We start from the raw sequence: 26,116 nt of genomic DNA on the forward strand, positions 1-26,116 counted from the left end.
GGGAGCGCGCACCGGCTGCCGGTGTTCCGCGCATGCACAGCTGTCAGCACCAAGGACAGCAGCCGCTCAAGCAGCGAGCCGGGCACGCGGGGAGGGAGCGGCGTGGCCAGTGCACTCATTCACAGCGCACGGAGCCACGGACGCAGCGGTTCGGTCGAGGGGCCGCGCGGGGTTTGAGTCCTGATCCAGAACCATTGGCGGGTCGGAGATCTTTGGGTGCCTGCGTCCCCCTAACGATGCACTTTTCACCGCATTGCACATAAACCCACCTCTCCGCCCCCCTATTCAGCTCCTTCTTTTGGGAGGGGGGTGCACGCTTCCACACGCCGCCCACTTTGCTCCATCTCCACCGTCACTGCGCCGTGCTGCCGTCCAGGAGCTGGTCGAGCCGACCCGCCACCGGGGAGAGAAGCGAGAGGGCTGCGCTGTCCTGTTTGGTGCTCCGCACGATGCGTCTGTTTCTGCTGGCGGTGCTCCTGTCGTGCTCCTGCGCGCGGGCCGGCTGCGAGCCGAAGATCGTGAACATCGGGGCCGTCCTGAGCCAGAAGAGGTACGAGCAGGTCTTCAAAGATGCCGTGAACCAGGCCAACCAGGTGTACGGCAGGGACAAATTCAAGCTGACCGCCATCTCCGTCACGCACAAGCCCAACGCCATCCAGATGGCTCTGTCCGTGTGCGAGGACCTCATCTCCAGTCAGGTACTTTACTCCCCCCCAATATCTGCCCTGAATTGTACATTACCTGCTTTATAGCCCATTTTATGATCACTTAAGCTACAGTACAAGCATTCATCAGTTAAAGAGCCAGTTGATGAACTATGGGTGTTTTTTTCCCCTCTAAAGTTTCAGCAGGCTGCACGGACATTTTTGTATCGGAGAAATTCGGATCAGTCTCCACTGGCTCACCAATGTTCTGCCATGATGAGTCCAATTCCGTCCTGCAGTGAACTCCACTGCCAGTTTTCATGAAACGAGGACAAGAGAGGGCAGGTTTACATTCCAGGACAGTGGCAAATATGTGCAACCCAATGAAATCTGATAATACATCATGTGTGACTATAAGTGTGTGTGTGTGCGTGTGTGTGTGTGTGAGGGAGAGGAGCAGCATCGACGGCTACAGTAGCTGTGTGTTTTCCTTCAGGGGTGGAGCACTTACGCTGCATGTGTGATATGATACAAGAGCTTTAAGGGGAGAAAATGAAAAATTAAAGGCTGTAATTAGACAAAGTTTGCGGGGGAGGGGACTCAAGATCACCCCCCCCCCTCTTCCTTCATAACAACCCATCAGTAACATCTTTGCCAATGATCGCCCCCAAGATTCAACCCGCCTTTCCAGCAAAAGCAAACATTCTTTTCATGGTGCATGTAAGGCTCCGCACCACTGAGAGTTGGTGAAACACAAGCAGCGACGTTACACCGAGTTGAGGCGTGAAGTCTCTCTTGTGCTCCCTCTTCTGTCTCCCACACACATAATTAGGCTTCATAAGGACGCCGCACGCCTCCAGCTAATGCTGCACTCATGTCCTCAGTCCTCATTGATTCTAATTGGTGGGGTGCTGCAACAGCGCTGTCATATCAGGTCTCCTGTCACATGCTCAGCCGAAGCGTTCTGGGCTAATCGTCCCATCGACTGCGCACCAACACCGATATCAGCCGCGCACATCAGCTCTCAAGGAGCAGATCAGACAGAACGGCTTTGGACAGAAGGTCCGCGCGAGTCGAGACGGCCTTCTGGCGCTTTGCTAAGAAGGGAAGTGTGTCGCAGATGGAGGAGGAGATGCCGCTTTGGATGATCTCATTTTTCACCCATGCCATAAGGACCGCTCACGTCCCATCCATAATCCACGGACGCCACCGCCGTGCCAACTTTCTCGCTCTGTGTATCGCAAGTTGGAGAGAGGGACTCATCAGAATTCTTCCACGAGAGCAGCTGTGGTGCAAGTAGTGCGGAGAAAAGAGGCTCAACCAGACATGAATTAATATTCGTCGGGCAGTACTGAAGACATTCGAGTCCTCTTCTTTCTCTTTCTCTTCTTCTTGACTACTATTTCACTTTTGGGGTCATTGCGGGGGTGCTGGAGCCTACCCCAGGGGCATGCGGGCAAAGGCAGGGTCCGCCCCTGAGTGAGCCACCAGCTCATCACAGGGGTCTGTGTGAGTAACTGGGGGTTTGGTACCTTGCTCAAGGGTATCTCAGCAGTGCTCTGAAGCTGTCCCAGCACCTTCCCTTACTACCAGAAAAATCTTCCTGCACCAGGACTTGAACCGAGGACTCTGCTTCTCAGCACAATCCCCTACAGACTGCCCCCCCCCCCCCCCCAACCTCTTCTTATTTTTAGCCTGGTTACTGGAGCTGTTAAAGTGGACACGCCAGACTTGTTTTGGTCGTTGAGCTCCGCGTTTGTTGAAACAAGCTGTTTTCATTCCGCTGCATCTGGTTTAAATGCATAAACTTACCAATCGCAGCGCGACATCCCAGTTACCACCTTCCACTTCTTCTCCTGGCTTTCAGGAAGGACCCCAATAGCAAAACATCCCCAAACGTGAATTACCTGTCACGAGTTAATGTGGCTATCGAATCGCCTCGGGTCAGGCTGGCGTGTGATGTCGCTGGAGGAGGAAGGCAGAAATGATTCTCCTCGCATTAAATCTTCTCGGGCCACTTTGCACAGATTGCATTTGACGGAACAAGTCATATGGATGCGCTCTAATTTCACAGATTATTACTCCTTTTAATATTGCATGCTCCGCCCTCACGTGTCCCTCAGCTCTACTTGATGAGATGAAATATCTTGCAGGTTGAAGGCAGTGCAGTCTGCAGGTGGTGGTGAAATACCTCATTTTGATCACACACATGCACTGTTCACCCTGATTCCCACTATCATTGTTCTGGCAGGACTGGTGGAAGGACCGGACCCATATGTGAGGACAAAGTTTCCCACATTCTGCTGTTTATTTTTATTAAATTCCCGCAGAATCCTATAAAAAAAAGCATCTTGCATTGACAACAACCATACAACCATGCAGCAGGACCAGGATCCCTTCCAACTTCTCCTCCATTGGTCATTTGTGTTCTAAAATGCTTAAAGAAATGATTGTCCATACCAGATGCCAAAGGAGAGCTTAGTTACTTTTTATGGTGGGCAGAGCTGGTATCATGTGACTATGTCCCTATAGTATAGCTATATGTCCCTATAGTATAGCTATATGTCCCTATAGTATAGCTACATGCAGCAATCAGTTGCTCTTTTACCTTGAATTTGAAGCAATTATGAGTGCAGACCACGATTTTAAAGAGTGCATCTATAACCTGTTTACAAAACTTTTCAACTGTTTCAATCAAATGAAAAATGAGATATTGTAACTGACTCAAAAAACTCTCTGCAATAAAGTTAAGGTGCTGACATATAAAGTGAAAATAAGAATAAATGATGATTTTTTTTAAAATTTGGTATTGCTAATACAAAATAACACGCAAAGAGAGAAAGAAAAGGTTGCAGCTGCTGCTGTTTCTTATTCCCGCCAGTGTAAGAATGACAAATTGTTCTTCCTCCGTGTCTCTGCAGGTCTATGCTATCCTGGTGAGTCACCCTCCCCAGTCCAATGACCACCTCACTCCAACGCCTGTCTCCTACACGGCGGGTTTTTACCGCATCCCTGTGGTCGGCCTCACCACCCGCATGTCCATCTACTCAGACAAGGTGAGTGAGAGGAGAGGAGAGGAGAGGAGAGGAGAGGAGAGGAGAGGAGAGGAGAGGAGAGGAGAGGAGAGGAGAGGAGAGGAGAGAGAGGAGAGGAGAGGAGAGGAGAGGAGAGGAGAGGAGAGAGAGGAGAGGAGAGAAGAGGAGAGGAGAGGGGAGGGGAGGGGAGGAGAGGAGAGGAGAGGAGAGGAGAAGAGAGGAGAGGAGAGAGAGGAGAGGAGAGCTCCCCTGGGGCGGCTTCTTAAGCCTCCTAGATTAATCGTCCCACCACTCTCCATTAAAAGAGCTGTGAATAAATGCTTTTTTGGTGGAAACCTGACCCAGGTAATGTTTTTGTAACGCACGAGCCATTAAAGTGAAAAACAACAAGATCCAAGACCTCAATGAAGAGCTTTTATATAAACGTCCCCTAATCTTCCAAGTCCAAGGAAAGCAGCGCCGTTAAATGGAGAGATTAGAATACTCAGCGCACAGATGGGAAGGCATGATGTTTATTTATAGCTCAGTCTGTAAGGGACTAAGCTGTCAAGTAAAGGGTTCTCAGTTCAAGCCCCCATGTGGACAAACCATAGTAGGTGTTCTGGAAGTAGGTGGAGGTGCTAGAAGACCTTCAGAGCACCGTCAATATACCCTAGAGGCACAGGGCCACCCCGGGTCCTGCCTTCAGCCATACGAGGCTGGGATAGGCTCCACCCCCTCTCCTTGCTTGCTTTTACTGAAACTAAAGCTTAAATCCCAATTATGACCAAAATACTTGCAGCTATATGTTTTCTATATGATCCATCGTAACGGCTAAGGTCATCCGCTCGACACTGAACGTGTGTGTGTGTGTGTGTGTGTGTGTTTAACTGATCTAGAAAGATCTGTGCTGTGAGGCCCTAGTGGAGGCGATTCAACACACGCACCGTGTTTTTCCCATGAACGTCCATTAGCTCGCATTTAACCCCTTCACGGGTTGTCTGGTTTTTTCCCCCGGTTGTTTTCTCTTAAATATTTAACCAAAGTAGTTTTGATCATTTCCTTTTGTTCTGCTGGTATCTCAGGTACCTCAAAAATAGTTTTACTGACGTTTTGCTGCATTACCCTTGGAAAAATCTGCTGGATTTGGGTGTTTTTACTGAACAACGCAGACCCAGCGGTGGATATTAGACTAAAACCATGTTTTCATGAGACACTTGAGCTGACAGAGGTCAAAAGGTTGAACTCCACCTCCTGTTCCACACTCTGCAGAGTATCCATCTGTCCTTCCTGCGCACGGTCCCCCCGTACTCCCACCAGGCCCACGTTTGGTTCGACCTGATGCGCGAGTTTAACTGGAACCACATCATCCTGATAGTGAGCGACGACCACGAGGGAAGGGCCGCCCAGAAGAGGCTGGAGACCCTCCTGGAGGAGCGAGAGACAAAGGTGAGACGCTCGGGCCCGCAGCACCACCCCTACCGTAGAGTCTAAGAGCAGTAGCGCCCGAGTGCGTCGGGCTTTTAACACCTCAGAGGTCTTCTATGTACGTTACTGTTTCCCCTTCTGTCGTGTGGCCACATCCCTTTCTCACCATTGTGTAAACATTGGCTAACATTTCCTAAATGCATCAACAGCGTCTAATGTGGTCTAATCTGACAAAAGTTTGTATGTTTATTTGCTCATCTTCACTTTGCTTTTTGCCATAGTCCAAATTATTCAGTGTCTCTCCACAATGGGAGCCAAATAGTGGACTTTAACATGGGGCTTTGTAAACCATCACGGTCTAATGAGTTTAGCAGCGGACAGCAGCTAGGGGGGTTCTTCGTTGTGCGCTGAGGATTTGCGCTCCCCACGCTCTGACAATGTTTATGTTTGGGATTTTTTTCCACCTCTATAATTTCTTAGGAAACAGCTGATGCATCCTTTTTAAGTGTAGCTCTGAGCTGTGTATGTGGGTCAGCAAAATGCTGATCTTCTTTGAGCCAAAACAGACTTGAGAGTGCAATGATGTGTGCCCTTTATGAACAGAGCGAGAGGTTAGGAAGGAGAAGAAACTGCTGTTTTGTGTCCGGTAATTACCTCAGGAGGTTTTTCCCCTCTTCGCATTTGGGAATCGGGCTCTTCTCTGGGGCTCTTTGCTGTAATTGTGTGACAGAGTGAAAGGCTAAGTCCCAATTTAGAGAGATTTAATCAAAGCTGAAGCTCATGAGAGCCTGAACATGGCACAGTTCACGTGACTGTGATGGCAGCTGATTAACAGTCACCAATAGGCAAACATCATCAGGCATTTGGATTAATCTTGCTAGATTGTGCCACCCGGCGCGTACAGTCTAAACAACAATGCTGTCAAATTATCTGGATGAAACTCACATCTCCTATAAAGACTGGAAAAAAGAAAATCCCACATTGAAAGTACTTTATTGCTATTGCAGGAAGCCCGTTTTATAATTCTGTAATCTTCATTTGGCTGCTTTAATGAAGCCATCTGGTGCACCAGGCTCAATCCCACATTTGCCTCTATCTTGTCTTCTCTTTTCCTCTCTTGTCTCCTTAATTACACATACATGTAGTTTGTATGACCACAGCATGAATGCCCACACGCACACACACACACCAATTGTATATCCATAGCAAATAACAGTTTAGTTGCCAGAATGGGTGTTTTTGAGTTCAGTGGTTCTGAACGATCGCGTGTGCAAATGCGGTCGTAGTTAATCGAACTGCTGTGCTCATCCCAGCATGCCGGCGTAGTGAGAGGCTTGATTGTTGCCACAGATGGTTACTCACAGCAGCCAGGCTCAAAGAAAAGTTAAATGATGACTAACCCAGCGGGTGCTGAAAGTGCGGTGACACAGCATTAAAAATTCGGGCTCAGCAAGTCTCATTTTTGCTCCGACCACGATGGGACTTGATCTTTTTTTTGTTGCTGGCGTCTTCTCCATGTGCAATTTTAGCCGTCTCTCAACTCTACCGCATATGTTTGACCACACAGGCGATTAAAAAGTACACTGAAATATTAATAAAGTGCATCTACTCATCTTTTACCTGGCCTTTCAAGAAATGTTTCAAATGTAAAGCATTGGACACCAGAGACACTTTCAATAAGAATCATGCCTAATACTAGCATGTCGATGCTAACCATCGTTCCTGCTGAATCTATATATGATTGCAATAACGTCAAGTGTTTAAGTGGGGGTGAAGGGTGTGCATTACACACTGCAGCTTCCTCCTGTCGCGCTCTGATTAAAGGAGGAAGAGGCGCTGCTGCTGCGATTCGGCCATTCTGCACACGCTGCAAATGTGTGCGCGCTGCAGTCTCATGGCATGTTTTTAGCTGGGTCACACATTCACAGGGGATCACTGTCACCAGCAGCAAAGAGGCTCTGGACACAGTGGACTTAAAATGCAAATGTGGCCGACGCGAGATGAAATATTAATGCCTGGCGGAGGGTGTAAAAATAGGGCTCAGGAAATCTCTTCAGGAAAAACAAAGATTTGGGTTTTGTGCTGCTGAATTTTAGTAGTGGACATTCTTCATTTTAGCTGTTACTAATGTATATGGCAAAACTCTGGGGGCATTACAGGAAGTCTTATAGTAACTAAGTCTTATATATAAATATATAGATATTGCGATAGTGACATTTAGATTAGGTGCGGCTGATTTTTTACATTGTCACCTTTGCCATTCGGAATTCTGTTTACATCAAAATAAAACTACAGTTGGGTACAAGGTCTTCAAGGCTTTCAGTTATGAATGGAGGACAGATGCACAGTCAGTGTCGACTTACTGAAAGGAAGCAAATGGGCCAGGAGTGCACTGAAGTGTGTCCTGAGGAGCCAGGCAGCTGTGAAGAAAATCCTGCCAAGCAGAAAGATATTGTTTTCCAGCAAAATGGTTCCACGTCTCAGGCAGGACTATCAAATGTCTCCTCCCACGGAACATAAAGCTCAACTGCAGTTACAAATAGTGACAACATGGGTGCTAAAATAATTTAAAAAAACAATAAGAGTAGGTTTTCTCTGGAATTTCTGGAATTCATTCATAAAGAGCCAGGACAGCAGATGTATCCATAACCCCAGGAACCAATCCGTTCAATGTGTAGGGGTGGGGATTGTCTTTATAGAACTAGTAGAAACCAATTCTTAAAATTTGGACTAGGGAGTAGGTGGCCTTGCCCAGTCTTCTGTGTTTGGATCTGACAATTCTGACTATTTTATCAACGTTACCATTACTGGTCAGTGTAGTAGGGTGGGTGGATGTGGATGGGCCTGAGCAGTGAGCTAACTGCACATGCTAGCTTAACATATTACATCAGGCTTCTGAAGGTGTAAAAAAGCAGTTGGTCGTTGCAACTGGCTACTTGGAATTATGCACGCTGTGTTGGAATCTAGACTGTGTTGAAAAAAAGATGAGTGCTGCTCCAAAGGCTGTTGTTGACAACATTGTTAGCAAATGCGAGCCGATGAACACTGCTGCACATTATACCATACTGCCAGTGTACAGTGCAATGTGAGTCATCTCAGATTAAACTATATTTTATGTGAAAGTTGGAAAAAAGTGTTGGTTCGTAGCTTATTATTTATTCTTTGAACTGGGTAATAAAGCACATTTTGCGCCCTAGAACAAGCTAGGAGAAAAGCTGTATTGCCTTAACCAGGTGTTAGCTTCTTTTTATATTTTTGCTAAAAACCTTCAAGAATGTATGTTTGACACCTACTGAGTGTTTATATTACAGTATGTTTCAAAGCATTTGGTATTGATTTTGGATGTCATTCATGCAAGTGTTCTGGTTTCCCCTAATCTTTGTGTTTTCGTAAATCGGCGCTGGTGTTCTTTGCAAGCCCCAATGTTAAAGATCCCAATTTGAAAAAAAAAGTGGAGATTTGTTGGAATGCTTTATTGCCCTCCATTTTCAAGTGTTTATAATATTTTTCTATGTCTGCATATTTTCTCTGTGCACATTACTCATCAGAATAAAAAAAGGAACTATGAAAACCTCGACCAACTGTCCTATGACAACAAGCGAGGACCTAAGGTATATTTGCATGGTCAATGCACGCCGCCCACCAACTTTCCAAACGTAGCAACTAGAAACCAGCCCAAACCAGTCACCAGTCGACCCAGAAATGTCCCCCTTCTCTCGATAGCACGTGTTTTTCTTTAATATTTTACGTTGAGATTTTTTTCCCCTATGATTTAAATAAAGAATGGTTTTTGTTATGAAAACTCTATAATTTTTTTGTCATTATGGAAAAAAAAAAGGAACTCAGTGAGCAGCGCCCGGCTTTTTATCATTTTCATTTTCTCCTTCGATAAAGGAATGCATGTACTCAGAACACACACATACAAAAAGAGTTTGCAAGTTCATTCCTTTGTGGAGAACCGTTAGTGGGGGACAAAACTGTTTCCCGGATGCTACTTCCTCCTGTTTTGTAGCACTTCCCCAGTTTTCAGCAGCTTTTTTGTTGGGGGAAAACATCCTCCTCACCTCCTCACTTGTTTTTAGTTACCGGTTGCATTGACCTTCTTCTTCTTCCCCCTTACCTAACACATGCACGTCCTTCTTTGGAGCCTTGATAACCCTCAGTTTGCATGCGAACAAATGCAAAAGTTTTTTCCCCCCCTTCAAGCTTTTTAATCTTTTAGTTCAGCCGGTTCCCATGGATCGTTTTCCTTTCAGTCTCTGACTGTAAAAAAAAAAAAAAGCAACGTCTAAGCTCAAACCAACGAGGTAAAGAGGCAGCATGGTGTCTGAGGGAGGTAAGATAAGCTGGCTTGACCTTTCTTATGCCCCGATCACAGGCAGAGAAAGTCCTCCAGTTCAGCCAGGAGACTAACTTAACTGCCCTGCTGCTGGAGGCAAAAGAGCTGGAGGCCCGAGTTATCATCCTGTCGGCCAGGTAAGAACCTCACAGCTACAGGTAGACGTCACACAGAATGCTGCTGCTACAAGCTAATGTAAAAACAGTGCTGCCCAGGATGATTTTCATTGCTGATTCACCTGCTTATTTGCTAGATTTGCACGTTTTTTTAGCCAATTCTGTGCCTCTGCTCAGACTCATGCAGTGGAAAAGCATATTTGACCTTTACGGGGGGGAAAGACATTTATAAGTAAAATGTGTCCACTAGATTTTCTCTCTTCTTAATGAAAATTTCAGCGAGGAAGATGCCGCTGCAGTGTACAAGGCTGCCCGCTTCCTCAACATGACGGGCTCGGGCTACGTGTGGCTGGTGGGGGAGCGAGAGATGTCGGGTAAAGCCCTGAGTGAGGCGCCAGACGGTAGGTTCGCTCAGTGGCCAGTGGGCGTACATGAGTTAACCCCCCTGGTTTTAATCACAGGCTGATAACTAATGCACGCAGATTAGAGGGATTAACCATCGAACAATCCATGTGTTGCATAATTTGTTCCAAACGCATGTGGTGTGTTGGGCATTTAAACGTTTAAGCAGTGTGTGTTTAAAGGTTTAAATGTGCTGTGTAAATGCAGAACACAGTTAAACATATATGTGTTGGATTAAGGTAAATGCACTGTGCTAACGTGTCGTATTAACGCCCTGGATTCTAATGAATTAGACAGGAAGTTTTGTGCGACAGATAACTGATAGAGTGGTAAGGTAAAACCGATTTTCCTCGCAAGCCTCTCACAATATTTACTCACTCTGTGGTCACAAACGTCGAGTGTCTTCCTGCACCGTAAGCACAACCAGTCCCCGCAGAGCATCTGCTGTCCTGTCTGTGTCCAGTTTCATCCACCTCCTGAGACTGACGGACCCGGTTGCAATCAGAAAACTTAGCTGAAGTTGGATTGATGCTTGTGCTCAAATATACTTTTGTTTCCTTTATTTTACTTTCTACTTTTCTTTTTTCGGTTTCCTTTTTTCTGTTTTTACCTGGCACAAATACAGCTTTGCTTGTCCTAAACTTAATAGGATCTAAAATCCAACTTCAAGGGACTCTTTACACATGCTGTAAAAAAGGTCAGTTCAACCATCAGAGACCTGATCGGGACTCTTGCCTGGTTTCTTGAACAACCCAAATTAGGCACATCTCCTGAGATGAACAGGCATTGAGGACGGATCATGCTGCTGATGTCTGACCTTCGTTCAGGATGTCTAAACTGGAAGCCCTATAAGTTCTGATCCACTCTGTGTATTGCAAAAGGATCCTGACAGTTTCTAATTGGCTCAGATTAGTGACGCTTGTTTGCTTTGGGCCCGGTCTCAGGTCTGATCGGTCTCCAACTCATCAACGGCAAGAATGAGTCAGCCCACATCAATGATGCAGTGGCTGTCGTGGCTCAGTCCATCCAGGAGCTTTTTGAGAAGGAGAACATCACGGAACCCCCCAGGGGATGCGTGGGCAACACCAACATCTGGAAAACAGGGCCACTCTTTAAACGGTAACTGCCAGAAAAGATGTAGAATTGTAGATCCATAAATTTCCAGAGCACTCAATAGGATACAAAAAGTTTATACCTCAAGTTTGAAACCACTTTAATTTGGGTTCGAAATCACATTAAAAGGAAAACAAAAAAGCATCAAGAAAAAGGACTGCAACCTGATAAATATGGTGACGGGAGCATCTCTTCAGCCATAACTCATCCTTGTTTATCATGAATGTTAGTCATTGTAACTCCAGCGCCTTCGAAGGCATCAGCGGTGTGATAATCACACATGAAAGGTAACTTCAACCATTTCATACAGGGTACTGATGTCTTCGAAGTACCCAGAGGGCCTGACGGGACGCGTGGAGTTCAACGACGACGGCGACAGGAAGTATGCCCACTACAGTATCCTCAACTACCAGAAGAGTCGACTCATTCAAGTTGGAATCTACAATGGAACACAGGTAAAATGATATGATGCTTTTGTTGCTTCTCCGCTAATTCAGCAGGGGAATTCAAGCACTCCCACGAGATTATTTAGGATTTCATTTAATTTTTGAATTAAAATCCCAAACACAAAAATCATCTGATGATATGATAACAATCTCCTGGAAGTCAGAGGGTGGGTGGAGTAAATAGAAGAAGTGCTGACCTGTGATTATATAATGCTGACTCATTAGTGCTGCTCACCTACAGTGTTGGTGCCACATCATCAGCCAGCCTTCTGTCAACACTTACCTATAACACTGCGTCTGCCTGCGTGCGTGTGTGTGTGCATGTGTGTGTGTGTGTGGCATCCCTGTAGGTGGTAATGAACAACCAGAGGAAGATCATCTGGCCTGGAGGAGAAACTGAAAAACCGCAGGGCTTCCAGATGTCCACTCGATTAAAGGTTCGGGCCCTTTTCCATCACAAACCTGGAAAGTGCACTGATATTTGCATCTCCGAGGGAAAAGAAACCTGCCAATGTCCATACAGGCAGCATTAATTCCGTATATTCCAGTTGCTCCGCTCCCTTTAGGATCGCAGCCGCTCCACCTCCCACATGGTAACCAGCTCTCTGTCCCATCTTCTGTAGATAGTGACGATACACCAGGAGCCATTTGTTTATGTGAAACCCACGATGCCAGATGGGACATGCAAGGAGGAAATGACGTTAAATGGAGTCTTAATTAAAAAGGTTATCTGCACTGGGCCTAATGAGACGATACCAGGTACCCCAACAGTGTGTTATATTTATTATCGGTGTTTTTACTGCACAGCCCACACGCCTTTAGAGGTGAACACACCATAATATGCATTAGGTGTTTCTAGTTACGTGTAGCTTAGTTTACCATTCAGAATAAATGTTGGTTTTGTCAGTCCCTCTTTACGTCTGTTACAGGTCGGCCGACTGTACCTCAGTGTTGCTATGGATTCTGTGTTGATCTTCTAATCAAGTTGGCCATGACCATGAACTTCACCTATGAGGTGCACCTGGTGGCTGATGGGAAATTCGGAACACAAGAGCGGGTTCGTTTTATGATCACATTCATTCTATTATGAGCTGCTGGTTTTATTCACTCCAGTTTACCACAGTGACACATTAATGGTTAACAAAACTGTGGAGCAGAGCTTTTAAAATGAATACCCTTGGGTTTCTGGGATTCCAGAGTCGCCTCATTTACAAGAAATAAATTGGATGTTATTGTTTGATTGAATTAATATTTTCACTATTATGGTTTCTGATGGGTGGTTTAATTACAAGGTTTCTTCTGACAGCTGACCAATCTCAGATCATTTAAGGAAGGAATTCATTAAATTAGCAAAATACAGTAGTTTCTGCAAGTGTTTTTACACACTTTGTGTGCATATTCATCACAGACACAAGTACAATATTACTTTAGTGCATCATTTTTAACCCTCCTTAACTAGTACAACAGAGACTTTTCCACAGATGTAGAGCAGAGACAGATATAGCCCAGACCCAATACGTCTATCCTCATCAGGCCTAACCCAGTTCCTTAGCGTCTGGAAACATTCTATGACAAACACGACAGCATTGTTGATTTTCAATGGCACCTTCTTTGTTCTGGGACTTTAGGTAAACAACAGTAACAAGAAAGAGTGGAATGGCATGATGGGAGAGCTCCTGGGAGGCCTGGCTGACATGATTGTGGCTCCACTGACGATAAACAATGAACGAGCTCAGTACATTGAATTCTCTAAACCCTTTAAATATCAGGGCCTCACCATCCTGGTCAAAAAGGTCAGTATTCACCTTTGCACCACACGGAAGATGCGCAACAGTACACTGCAGTTCCTGAATCACATTGAAACCTTTTGTACATAAAATGATTGCATGTTTTCTAAAAGAAGCTCTGCGGCGTTTTCAGGAAATCCCTCGCAGTACATTGGACTCGTTCATGCAGCCTTTCCAGAGCACGCTGTGGTTGCTGGTGGGTCTTTCGGTGCATGTGGTGGCGGTGATGCTTTACCTACTAGACCGGTTCAGGTACAAGGTTGATCCGTGTTTGCGTGTGTCCCTCTCGGCCTGTGTGTGTGCGTGTGCGTGTGTGTGTTGGGGGAGGAGGGTATGACTGGATGACTGAATGGTTTATTTTTAATTTATTCCTGCGTGTACATGCACTTCTGCACACTGCTGATCTTCCCTCAGTGTGGACATCAAGGCAGAAAAAGGTGAAGATCGACCACAACATCCCACCTTTATGTCCACCTGCTTTCCTTCAGAGTTTGCATCTTTCTTGCTTTGCTTGCTTGGTTTTTAGTTCCTCTCCTTGCCTGGGGATGCCAAGGTTTTCTTGTTTTATTAAATACTGACATATCCTCACTTAATCTCCTGCAACCTCCCGGTGTTTCCCTTCAGCCCATTTGGAAGATTTAAAGTAAACAGTGAAGAGGAAGAAGAAGATGCCCTCACCTTGTCATCTGCCATGTGGTTCTCTTGGGGAGTCTTGCTGAACTCTGGAATTGGAGAAGGTGAGGCCAAAAAAAGAGGGAAAACAGAAAGATCTCCAAGTCGTCAACTTTAATAGCATCAAGCATTTTGGTCTCTGTGCACGTTTGCAGTTGCTGCAAGACAAAAATCAAGGCATTTCTAGTTCCAAATGTTGTTTCTTTGTCATGTTTTTCTTTGAGGGCGATGAATTAATTCCTTCCTTTCTTGTCACAGTTTCTTCTGTCATTTCAGTTAGCTTTGTTTTTTTCACTTCTCTTCTGTGCCAAGTTTGGGTGAAACGACTTTCAGTCATTACACAGTTTTCCATGTCATACTGAGGAACAAGGCTCACTACGCTACGGGCCTCTCTCAGTGTTCTTCTACTCACCAACTTAAAACACTGATTTAAATCTAGAGGTTTCTAATGAAAACTAATTTATTGGAAGTAACTGGAAGAATTTCAAAACTTACGCTCCACACAGGTGCGCCTCGCAGCTTCTCAGCAAGAATTCTGGGAATGGTGTGGGCTGGATTCGCTATGATCATTGTGGCTTCCTACACTGCCAACCTGGCTGCCTTCCTGGTGTTGGATCGGCCTGAGGAGCGCATCACCGGCATCAATGACCCGAGGGTGTGTGCAATGACACGCTCTAGTCACCAACCTATAAATACTGTATAAGATGAGATAAATCATCTATCAATTATGCAATTACCTTATTGTTCCTGTCTGTTTTTACAGCTGAGAAATCCATCAGACAAGTTCATCTACGCCACAGTGAAACAGAGCTCTGTGGACATCTATTTCCGGCGGCAAGTGGAGCTTAGCACCATGTACCGCCACATGGAGAAGCACAACTATGAGAGTGCCGCCGAGGCTATCCAGGCTGTGCGTGACAAGTGAGTCACGGTCAGATAGGGCTGACCAGAGCGCCTCTCGCCTGAACACACAGACCAGGGTTATTCCAGTCAGATTGGTTTGGTTATGGGTCGGGTGGGCATGGGCCGCAGGACCAGATGGAAGCGGTAGGATTTACTGCAGCTTCTGCTCTGATCCAGGTCCATCACCGAACTAACGATGATGTCCAGGGACAATGTGGATGTGTCAACTAAAGCGACACCAGTGTGAGGTTGAGCTAATACTGAGTCAAGGAGCACACTTTTTCAGGTTGAATCCAGACGCACATCAGTGAGATGGTGAGATGGGGAAAGCCAATGGGGGACACGCCCTCACCCATCTGGCATTGGATTTCATTTGGCCATAAGCAGGGAGCGCTGGTAAACGCCGAACGACTCACATGCTGTGGTGTGCGAGAAAGAGGGCTGGGAGCCGTAAATGTGTATGTAAATCATTGTACTGTTGCACCGTAACCCCCTCCTTCCCCTCCTCCTCCTCCTCCTCCTCCTCCTCCTCCCCTCCCCCCACAGCAAACTGCATGCTTTCATCTGGGACTCTGCGGTGCTGGAGTTTGAAGCCTCGCAGAAGTGCGACCTGGTGACCACGGGAGAGCTGTTTTTCCGTTCGGGCTTTGGCATAGGCATGCGCAAGGACAGCCCCTGGAAACAGAATGTGTCCCTGGCCATTCTCAGGTCTGTCCCAGCCAAAGCTGCATTACTCGTATGAATCTTTGATTTCCTATCGCTCTGATTTCGGGGTCAGGTATTGACCCTCAACAGCCATCCAATACATTGCCTAGTGTCATATCTCTGTCTATATCTCCCCTCTCCTTCCCTTGCTATCTGTTTGTCTGAGTCATGTTTGTGCCAGTCTGTCACCTGCCCTGCTGTTCCGATTTGCGTCCGTGTTGTTATCTCGAGGTGAACGGCTCAGCTCTTTCAACGTTTGCGTCTTTTGTTAACGTTGTCACATTTCTCCCCACCACCCCCGACCCCTTGCAGTTCTCATGAGAATGGATTCATGGAAGACCTAGATAAAACCTGGGTGAGATACCAGGAGTGTGACTCAAGGAGCAATGCCCCAGCCACACTCACCTTTGAAAACATGGCAGGTATGGTCCTTGTCGCATAGAGAGTGCGTTTAAAAGTGATTGGACAAAAACTGCAGTGGTAAGGTACTGTAGCATTTTTTTGTCCAATACCTTTATAAAAATCGATGTTTTAATGTCCGCCTGGGTGCTCTGTGCCGTACATTATCTTGTGCTGTGGCTTTGTGCAGTTGTGGTCTGCAAATAAAAGTGCGTCGTTTACCACTGTCATCAGTAGGAGCAGAGTTAAAATGGAGGCGCGGCCACTGAGTAAGACAGAGACGGAATGCAGATGGTTGTAGGTTACATCTCTACCTCTTTTCTCTGTTTGTCTGTCTTGTCACTTTCTAACAGGGGTCTTCATGCTGGTGGCTGGAGGCATAGCAGCAGGGATCTTCCTCATCTTTATCGAAATCGCCTATAAACGCCATAAAGACGCCCGCAGGAAGCAGATGCAGCTGGCCTTTGCGGCCGTCAATGTCTGGAGGAAGAACCTGCAGGTAGGATTTGGTCCCCTCAGGCTGCTCTAGGGTGGAGGGGGGTGGAGGAGCTGGGGCTATAATGGAGAAGGGGTCAACAGCTTGATAAACCTTATCAGACCCAGTTGCCACCCTTCAGTCCCAACAGTGACAGTTCCCAGAGGCCGTGTTTCTTCTGTGCGCCTGCGGGAGACTAAGGAGGCCTCTAGAAGTCAAGCTGTGGCTCGCACGCCTTCACTAGTACGTAATTAAAGAGCAGAGCCACATCCACCTCCATGTCAGCTCTTGTTCTTGGAGTAGCAATCAAATCAGCAGCTTCGCAATACTCTGTTATGATCAACATCCAAACTAAAATGTCACCATCCAAGTCCATGACCTCATCACACACAAACACACCCAAACATTATTTAGAATAATAATCCTGATTACTTTCAATTTTGGGCACTTTTCCAAGGACACCATTGATTTGTGTCACAGTCAGGATATAAGAACACAAATAGAGCGTAAAGATTAGAATCAATGCACTGGCATCATGCTGCAATGACACTTTCAATAAAAGCAGCAGAATTCTCGAGTGCACACTGCGTTTGTCCCAACTGTAGTTATTTAATGCAAATGTATTACCCTTCATATCATACAGTTTCTCAGCCCACACAAAATCCCAATAAAAAGCACATTAATTAACATAAATCAATCTTGTAATAATGTAATATGAACTAAATAATGTATTCACTAATGTGCACAATTATAATTAATCACTGAAGGGATTGAAATATGCAGTTAAGTACTATTTACATATTACATTTAGTTCACATATAATATATCTAATGTCAATAAACAAATTCCCCTACTGTAACAGGTCACCAATTCCCTCTCCAAACTTCTCAGCAAATAAACAAAAGTTAACGCCCCGCACCCCAAATGCAATCAAACCAGGCTTCAATTCAAATCATTCACAATCGCTTGGGGTCCCATAAGGACCATTGTCCACACTGTTCATGGTTGATGGGGCCCGCTTTGTCTGCTGACTCCCTGTCAGCTTTGAGTCAGTGCAGCAGCCCTGCTGAATGACCTCAGCAGGGCTTCTAGAAGGTACAGTATTCAATCTCAAGTGCTTGTCAGCGACCCAGTGTCCTTCTGACGGTGTCTGCCATCAGCCTGATAACTATATGTATATGTCTTGAGTGTCCTCTTGTGGATGTGTGTTCCTGAGGTGCGTACAGCAGGCAAATGCATGCAGAGGGGATTCACTGAGAAAGGAGAGGGTCACACTAAACTGCCGGGGGACTAGTATGTTTTATAATCATGTCAGCGATCATCATGTTGATTTATCCGCACTACTGAACAAAGACGTCCCACACTTGCACATCTTTGCTCATTGACCTCCACTGTGAGCCCCTCGAGCCAAAATAATGGATACGCACAATCGTCCACATCCCAATTGGGACAGTAGTTATGGGGTCTTATGCAAGTTTTCTCAAGAGGAAGTCATGTCATATCAAGCTAATACAGTCTGTTTGGTGCTGTGTGAAAGTGCTTCCGGATATTATTCAGATATTAAACAACTTATATAATTCCGCCCCCCCCATGATGAGTCTCTCAAATTAAAAATGGCAGCTTTGTCATGTAGAACAGACACACTAAAATATGAAACGCAAAACCGGTTGATGTGGCCTCCTCCTTCCTTAGTGTAGCTCAGAAAATTATTTTTCTCACGTCATTCTGACTGCTTGTACATGTTTGTACATGAATGCATATCCTGCCCAAGGCTAATGTTTTAAGTTATTTGTCTACCTACCGGTATATATCCTCAAACACACACAAGGAACTTCAGACAACGTGCACTTCTGATGAACCTCAACTCCTGCTGTAAGGTGACATTATCTCTACGTGTGCTTAAATTCCCTGTAAATAAAACTTTAAACATTTTAGTGCTTTGCACTTGTATTAGAAATGCATGCTTAAGCTATTCCGGGTTTAAAGAGCCACAATGATGTAGTGGAGTTAAAGCAATTTGCCTACGTAAAGTTAAATATTGATGGCACAATTTAGCATATTGCACCACGTAGCTTTATTTGTGTCATATAATATAAGTGGGAGATGTAATGTTTACTGTATCTGATCTACAGTTACTCATGCATGAATAAGATCATATGGAGGCATTTAAAAGTCTCGCTGCGCCGATGCACTGTTCCAGCTAAAATAGCAACCTGAATAAGTGTACTGGTTTTATTGTTGGAAGAGCTGCAATTGCCCTACCGTCAGTGATGAAAATACAAAATGAAAGACTCAGGCCTATTTCCAGCAAAACTGCAGTGAGTCATTCGCCATTGGTCTTAATAGCAAAAACAAGTCATTTTTTGATGTGTTTTGGTTTTGCTCACATAATCTGGTGTTTATGTTCAGGTTTAACATTACTGTTATCCATATGGGTCTACAGTACTTGGTTACATTTGTAATTCCTTCAATCAGGTCAGTTAATGCATCGTCGTGTGGTTGTGACAAGCCCGACAAAATAACTCATCATCATTATTAGCATTACAATATCAATTGTGTGTTGTCCACTACATCACTGAGGGGCTACAGAGCTTAGCTTCTTTCTCCCCCTCCTACTGATGTTACTCAGAAGTGCACAGTCAAAAGAAACCAAACTTTTGGTCCAATTTCGGGTGAAAATACCGGTAGTGTGAAAGACCCCATTGGGCTGTGATGATGACAAGGCCGAGGAATTACGAAGACGCACTCTGGAAGCTTTCCTCTGTTTTGAACAAGAAGCAAATGAAGTCTCGTTCCACGCTCCATCTGATGGTCCAGCATGCCACGCATGGCCGGGGCTGCGCGCCAGCAGTGACCAGACATGGACACGTGTAAGAAATGCGGGAATGTAAAAGGTTAAAAGACGTAAACTGACTTGGGCATTGATTTCCCCGGCACTGAGATGTCGGTCCAGCGCTCCTGACCTTTCTCATTTACTAACATATTATTTTCCAGCAGGAATAAGAGTTTTTTTCATTATTGCTGCACAAAAAAAAAAATCCTTAAACCCAACGCACATGTCCATTCAAACACTTCTTTGCCAGCCTTCATCGTATTCTCCAGGCCAGTGAATGTGAGCCACCATTGGATCTCATGTTTTAGGGGGGATGGGAGACATGTGACCATGTGACGGATGATATAGTTGGGCTTTAATGGTGCCTAGTCATGTGACCTGATGAAAAAGGATGTACTGCAGGGCCAGTGCTGGCCAAGACGTATCTGTCTTGCTCTTTGTTTGGTGTTTATTATTCTATGCCCCCCCCCCCCCCCCCCTCTCTCCATCCTTGAGAACGTTCCGGCATGTTGAAATTCACACCACACTGCCCGCCCAATCAAAGGGTTTTCCCCCTGAAACTACATGCTCATCTTTCTCCTTATACGTTGCCATGCATCTTTTTCTTTCGTAGCTTCTTTTAGCCTATAATTCAGCATTATTTAAGAATTAACATTTATTTTACAGCTGCGGAAGGTGTGTAACACCTCTTTTACCCCCTTTTTTTGAGCACTCCTCATCGCCATCCCATTCCTTTGGGTGTGGGGTGAATTTCCATTATACCTCTAAGGTATAATGACTTTGAATGGGCTTTGATTACTGAGTTTGTCATTGCTGTTTTCCATCTTTGATATGCTTTTAAGTGGCTATTAAGACTGTAGCTTTTCTGCCTGCTTGGCTTTGGATGTGAGTGTAACGTAAGCTTGGCTAGTTTTTTTTAATCATCATTTTAAAATCTGCCCTATTTTGGTTTCTTTGGCTTTTGCTTATGGAGCGTCTTTGAAGTAATAATAATTGGATGGACATTTATTTTACTTTTCTTTTCTCCTCCTATGCAGCCCTCTTCCTCTCTAGAGACTCAGGATGTAAGAATACCTTAATATGAGTTTTCTTTCTTTACACACAAACACCAAGTTATTGTTTTGAGAGTAGCTGTGGGGCACTCTGATGGTATAACGGAGGGAGGGCACCAAATTGGCCCGCTATTTATAACAATATGGTCAAAATTGATATTAGTTTCTACTTTTTTTGCAGGATTAAGTATCTAAATGTCCTGAATTCTGCATTAGAGTACAGCAGTAGACATGCTTTCCTCATTATTAAGGCGTTCCATCTTTTTTTAAAACTTCCTTTGAGTTGTGATGAGGATGTTGCAACTGTCAGGCAATGAGGCTGCTCCAGGCAGAATATGGTAAACAGTTAACGTAGGTATCACAACCACTGACATCTTTACTAGTCATCTCTCATTTCAATGCATTTCTAAGGACCAAGTGAATGTGTCAACACTACTGTGCCATCGTGGAGAGATAATTTAAGCAGATGATCTCATGTCAGTCTGAACAGGTGATTTCCACTCTCGCATGGCTTTATCTCTTCCTTTCTCCCTCTATGCGCGTTTTATATATCCAAATGCTTTGGCCCTTCGCTCAAGGACCCTCCCTCTATTTAGACAAAATAAAGTAAGATCATTTATTGAGGTTGTGGACAGTGGTGGTGTTGTGGGCTACAAAGACTGGGTGAGACTGACTCCATGGTTATCACCCCAGCCAGAGAACATGAATAATTTTTCTACATATATTTATTTTAGGATAGGAAAAGTGGTAGAGCAGAGCCCGACCCCAAAAAGAAAGCCTCTTTTAGGTCCATCAGTACCTCCCTGGCCTCCAGCATCAAGAGACGTAGGTCCTCCAAAGACACGGTAAGAAGACGGAGAAGCAGCCTCTTCCCTTCTTTATTCCTCTCTTTTCCTCTCTTTCTCCCCCCCTGTCTCTGCTTTCACTCCTTCTTTCCTCCCGCTCTGTCCTCTCTACCGACATATCCATACCCAACCGAGAGACAACGCCATCTTTCAGTCCGTCCATCACAGCAGCCACAGTGTCTGTCCATCCACCATCGACCAGCCATTACCATTTAGCTGCTGTAGGTCCTCTAAAGGTGATCAGTTCAGGAGGGCAGGTCAGGTCAGGGGCTGAGGGGTGGGGTTGTGGTCCAGGGCAAGTTTTCTGCAATGTGATGTCCTAATGGTGCGTTCCTCTGGAGGAGAGGAGCGACAAAAGCCAGGCAGTCGACCTGTGGTGCTTTGTAATGGGCTGCGTTTCCTCCCCGCCTCTGGTTTGGACGTTGATTCTTGATGGTGGTGTTGTGGTGTAAGCGTGTGCGTGTTTGTGATCGTGTCCTGTTTCGACCGACTGCTGAGTCCTTTGTGAACTCGTCGTTTCTTCGCATCGACCCTGCCCGCAGTTGTGTTTGGCTTTCAGCCACTGCTGGTCCTGCTCTTGGTTTGAAAAGCATGTGCTGGTTTCTTGTCATTCCTATTTGAAGCGCGCCCTCCTGGGAACGGAAAAGCGACACTGTATGTTCTCATTTTGCCCCTTTCGGCGATACAGATCCTGTGAATGAATTGTCTCTTTGCTTTGTCATATTTTGTTCTCCTTGTTCATTTTCTTTCAGTTCCCTTGTGTTCTGAACTGTGCATGCCTCTTTCAGCTGGTCAAGGCAGCCTTCTAGTATGTTTCATGACTTGTTTTTGTGAGGTAAAAACCCAAGACGCTTCAGACTCTCATTGTGACACAAATACAAACTGTTCTCGGCGATTCAATGAATGACTCTTAACACCAGGTTTGGATCCGTGCTTTGCACAATGAGGGTGTTGGGGTGCTTGTTCTATTTTGGAGACTGTACTCCACAAACGATGGAGTGCACTGACAAACTGGTGATGTGTGATTATTTGGGCCCAGCTGTACAGCCAGACAAAGCTGGCCGCTCACCAAATTTGGCATGAAACTCTCTCTGGAGGTAGAATAGACACCTACACAGACAGGCTGATGTATTACTGTTGTGTTTTGAATGTGTCTCTCAGGGGAAATATAGCCTATGGAAGCGAAGGGCGTCCCAAATGAAAAGGATTTTGTGTGTTTCTGTTTTTATTTCAACTATTGTCTTTTCTCTCCCTTTTGAGTATGTTGTGTCATGTATATTTTTTGCATTGAACCTTCACTTTTTTGATCAAGGAAATCTGCTTTGTCGGTAACAACGATGAGTGAGTTTATTATGGTGAATGTAAAAAAGGAAGAAAAAAAAACCGGCCGTCGGATAAAAAAAAAGATGATCCAACTGAAATATTTGTCATCCCCAGTCTTTGAGTTTTATTTTTGATTTTATATAAATGTGTTTTTTTTATATTAATGGATATCAATGGACTTGAGTGTCGGTGTCCCTCACCCACATGCCACACTGCTCCTCTCTCCCTCTGCTAGCATGCCAATGACTGTCATAGCCGTAGTAAAACTAGAATAAATGCAGATCCTCTTTGTAGCCACATTTAAGAAGTCATACCATCATAGTTTAATAGGTTTTATCGCACTAACTGTGGTTGTGATGTCAGTTTAGTGTCTCTCTTTTGCTGGTTTACTTGACCCCTGTAGAACCCTGAAGGTACCAGACAAGAGAAGATGCAAACTGGGGCTGTTAGCCTCATCATGATGCAAGTTCCCAATCAAAGCTGAGGAACACTGAATCTGAGTCTATTTAGAAAACCCCACTTTTTAACTCTCAGTACGCTATTCCACCATCTGTCCGCATGTTAGTTGCATAAGAGCTTCTAAAGCTTGAATGTAATGGCATAAAAGGAGAGGCACTTAAATTTCTATCATCCTGCTGAAGTGGATACGACTAAAGAACAAAAAAGAAACTAGAGGCGCACAAATGGAGGCAATACTCCTCCTTGTTTGGACCCCGCACTCCTTGTGCTAATGTGTGATGCATTCACTGAATGATGATAATTAGGCTTTTAAGAATTACAGCTGTGCAATGAATCAAGATTACAATTGGTATATTTAAAATAAATGCCCAACACTCCAGAAATCATGAGACTGCACCACAAAACGCTCTATGTCATTAGTATGCATGTGTTCTGACAATTATTTCACGAGTGACACAAACAGCCTCAGCTGCCTGATGCCTGTTATCCAATTTAAAAGACACGGGCAGAAGCGAAATCACCGGTGCCATAGAGACTGTAGATCTGAATCAAATCAGGACCTTGTTTAAATCCTGTAAATGCCCTTAATTCAATGCCGTCTGCTTCCAAAGAAGTATGGTGAAATGGGGAAAGAGTCTAAGAATCCAGCACAGCAACACTTTGAAATCAGTCAAAGATTCTTCTTCTGCAGAGGTGCTAAAATTAGAGATGTCTGCATAAATAATAACTCTGGGGACCTTCGGAACCATTTGCAGGATTAGTACGCACTGTAGAAAGGACTGATTCCAATGTGCTGCTGTCTACAACAGGATCCTATGACTGTTCCCAAATGACCCACCTCAGACACAACCAAACTGAAATGAACCCAGCCCGTTTTAATCAACTCCATAGATAGATATACACACATGTGTCTGAGAGGGGTCAGAGACCACTAATGCTTCTTAATTTCTGCAGCTATGTGGCAAATGTGCCAAAGTAAGCAAACCAAAAAATGTAGAATGCTTCTAATGTTAGCTAATCTTCCCAATGCTACTGTTGTCACGATGTCCTGTTAAATGGCTGTCTTCTTTCTTCCTCCCATTTGTCCTAACCTCTGCAGCAGTACCCACCCACTGATATCACAGGCCAACTGTCTGACCCATCTGTCAGCACTGTGGTGTAGAAGAGAGTGGGGACGCCGATGTGCGCTTCTGAAGGAGAGAGGAAACGCGACCAGGAGGAAAAAGGATGACCCCCTTTTCCCCGTCGGGACAAAGTTTTCATGTCACTGATCTGCACGCAATGATTTTGAGGAGACGGCTTGGAAAGTATCGAAAAACACTGAATTGCACATTTTAAAAAGTCAGGATTACTTGTTATTAGATCGTAGGGTCCCTAAGCATGCACGTATATACCCATATGACACATAAACTTTTTCCTTCTGTATGTTATTAACTTAATGGTTTGACCTTTGTTATTTTTTATTTTTTGGTCTTTTTACTCACGGATATTTACTTAATGTTTGGTGTTAATGGGTTTCAGAGTTTAGCCTGGTCTAATAACTGGTCAATACTTTACTTGACATATCACATCCAGTTAAATTTAGATAGCATTCCAATATCTATCTCTTTCTTAACATCTTGTAATGTAAGCTTTAGTGGACTTCAATAGTTTTCTAAGACACGATCCGTGTTTTTACACTTTACGGTTTTGTAGATGATGTTTTGTTGATTTGGGAGCACCAATGTGGAGGACTGTCTCGTAAACGATGGACGCATGCGTGTGCTCGGATAGGAATAAAGCCGAGTTTCCATCAAGGGGTTCAGTTCAGTTCAGGATAGAGCAGTCATTTTTGGAAGTGTCATTCCTAATTAGGCCTCTGTTTTTATCCAAAGATGAATAAGATAGCTAGTGATAGCTAGTTAGGCTACACACAGTAATTAAAGTTAAATAAGTTAAATTACAGGAAAGTAGTGATAAATATAATGTAAATTACATCACGATAACTTAATATTTGTGATAAACTAAATAATACATCAAATAAATAGCTTTAAATTGTTCTTTTCTGGAGGTGCCAATATGTACTGTACTGAACTTTATCCTTCATTTGAATGATGAAACATTACTGTAATTATCAGATTGTGTATTTTATCTCTTTTCTGTTTACTTTTGTACTAATGTGAGAAATGCATGTTATTTTATTTGGAAAGCACTCTTATAAGAAAATTGTTACACTTTAGTACTATTTATAACAAGAGCTAAATATCCGAAGGCAGAAATTCACAGTATTAATCGATGATGTTGCAGTTCTGTTCGGTCCTTGTTCATCAACTGTAAGCCATGTTACACTTGGGGACACCCTCTTCCTCTCTCCTGCCGCAGCAACCTTTCTCATTTCCAGTCACCAGTGGGGTTGCATCAAAGGGCCAAGTTTTTCACCCAACCAACACTCGCTCTTTCCTGTAAAACTTCCTGCCTTCACGGCACCAGCGAACTTTTACACGAAGGAGCCCGAGTGACTTGAAAGCGCGGCTCAGTTTGTGAGCAGGTCTTGGTTAGATGCAAAAACAGGCCGTTTCCCAAACTTCTGGAGCTGAGAAACCACTGCTGTTTGTATAGAGACTACCTTGTAAAATCCCTCGAGTGTCTGACACTGCTAGCACTTTATACTGAGGGGGGTCAAAGCTATTGCGTCATCACGAATTACACCATTTCCGCTAAGTCGCTCTTTAATTTCTTTTCTTAAGAAATCAAATTGTAAGTTTATCGCCTATGACGTCTTTGTGAGTAATGTTTCTCAAGATGTTAAAATTGGACTTGTTTCCTGAACTCAGAATCATCTCATTCTGACCTCTGCATGCTTCTTTTCAGTGTTTTGTTTTTGGATCCCTGTTGCTAACTACAGTTAGCTGAGCCTCGTCGATCACCCGAGCAACATGAACTGTAATTCAGTTGAGGTTCAGTATCGCTACGTTTGATAAAATTGTGCTTGAAACATGACTGAAGCTGAGAATGTTTTAAACTGTAACTGTACACACACACATGGGCATGCATTCACACAAACACACCACCCAAAAGGGGAAGAAATTCTTTTTTTTGTTACCTTTTCCAATGAAGACCTTACATTGAGCCATCATATTTATACAGATGTAAATAAAATATACTTTAAGTGCCATGCCTAA

At 44.5% G+C, this 26,116-nt stretch overlaps 1 protein-coding gene across 8 annotated transcripts; it reads left to right on the forward strand.

Annotated features, from left to right (window-relative positions):
- On the forward strand, positions 1-26,116 carry grin1a (glutamate receptor, ionotropic, N-methyl D-aspartate 1a). 8 transcript variants are annotated; one of them, XM_057018055.1, is made up of 22 exons: positions 2-698; positions 3,566-3,700; positions 4,931-5,107; positions 8,635-8,697; positions 9,465-9,562; positions 9,821-9,942; positions 10,888-11,062; positions 11,367-11,511; positions 11,853-11,939; positions 12,126-12,261; positions 12,432-12,559; positions 13,131-13,295; positions 13,423-13,541; positions 13,914-14,026; positions 14,468-14,616; positions 14,725-14,882; positions 15,411-15,572; positions 15,882-15,991; positions 16,322-16,467; positions 20,314-20,340; positions 21,063-21,173; positions 24,055-26,116. In XM_057018055.1, exons 1-22 carry the CDS (start codon positions 450-452, stop codon positions 24,115-24,117), a joined length of 2,838 nt encoding a protein of 945 aa, XP_056874035.1. In that variant the 5' UTR covers positions 2-449; the 3' UTR covers positions 24,118-26,116. The 8 variants fall into 8 exon arrangements, with proteins under 8 accessions (XP_056874036.1, XP_056874035.1, XP_056874039.1 ...); XM_057018056.1 differs by lacking the exon at positions 20,314-20,340 and having other exon boundaries at positions 1-698; XM_057018059.1 differs by lacking the exons at positions 21,063-21,173; positions 24,055-26,116 and adding an exon at positions 20,740-20,951.

Source organism: Takifugu flavidus, chromosome 20, assembly GCF_003711565.1.
Source record: "Takifugu flavidus isolate HTHZ2018 chromosome 20, ASM371156v2, whole genome shotgun sequence".
NCBI classification, from domain to species: Eukaryota; Metazoa; Chordata; class Actinopteri; order Tetraodontiformes; family Tetraodontidae; genus Takifugu; species Takifugu flavidus.

Bases quoted from the DNA above. Each gene is read 5' to 3' on its own strand.
- grin1a (XM_057018055.1), top strand. From the start codon at position 450: ATGCGTCTGTTTCTGCTGGCGGTGCTCCTGTCGTGCTCCTGCGCGCGG. The intron at 14,027-14,467 runs GTGAGGCCAAAA...CGCTCCACACAG, and splicing joins GAACTCTGGAATTGGAGAAG to GTGCGCCTCGCAGCTTCTCA. The intron at 21,174-24,054 runs GTAAGAAGACGG...TAACCTCTGCAG, and splicing joins GTAGGTCCTCCAAAGACACG to CAGTACCCACCCACTGATAT.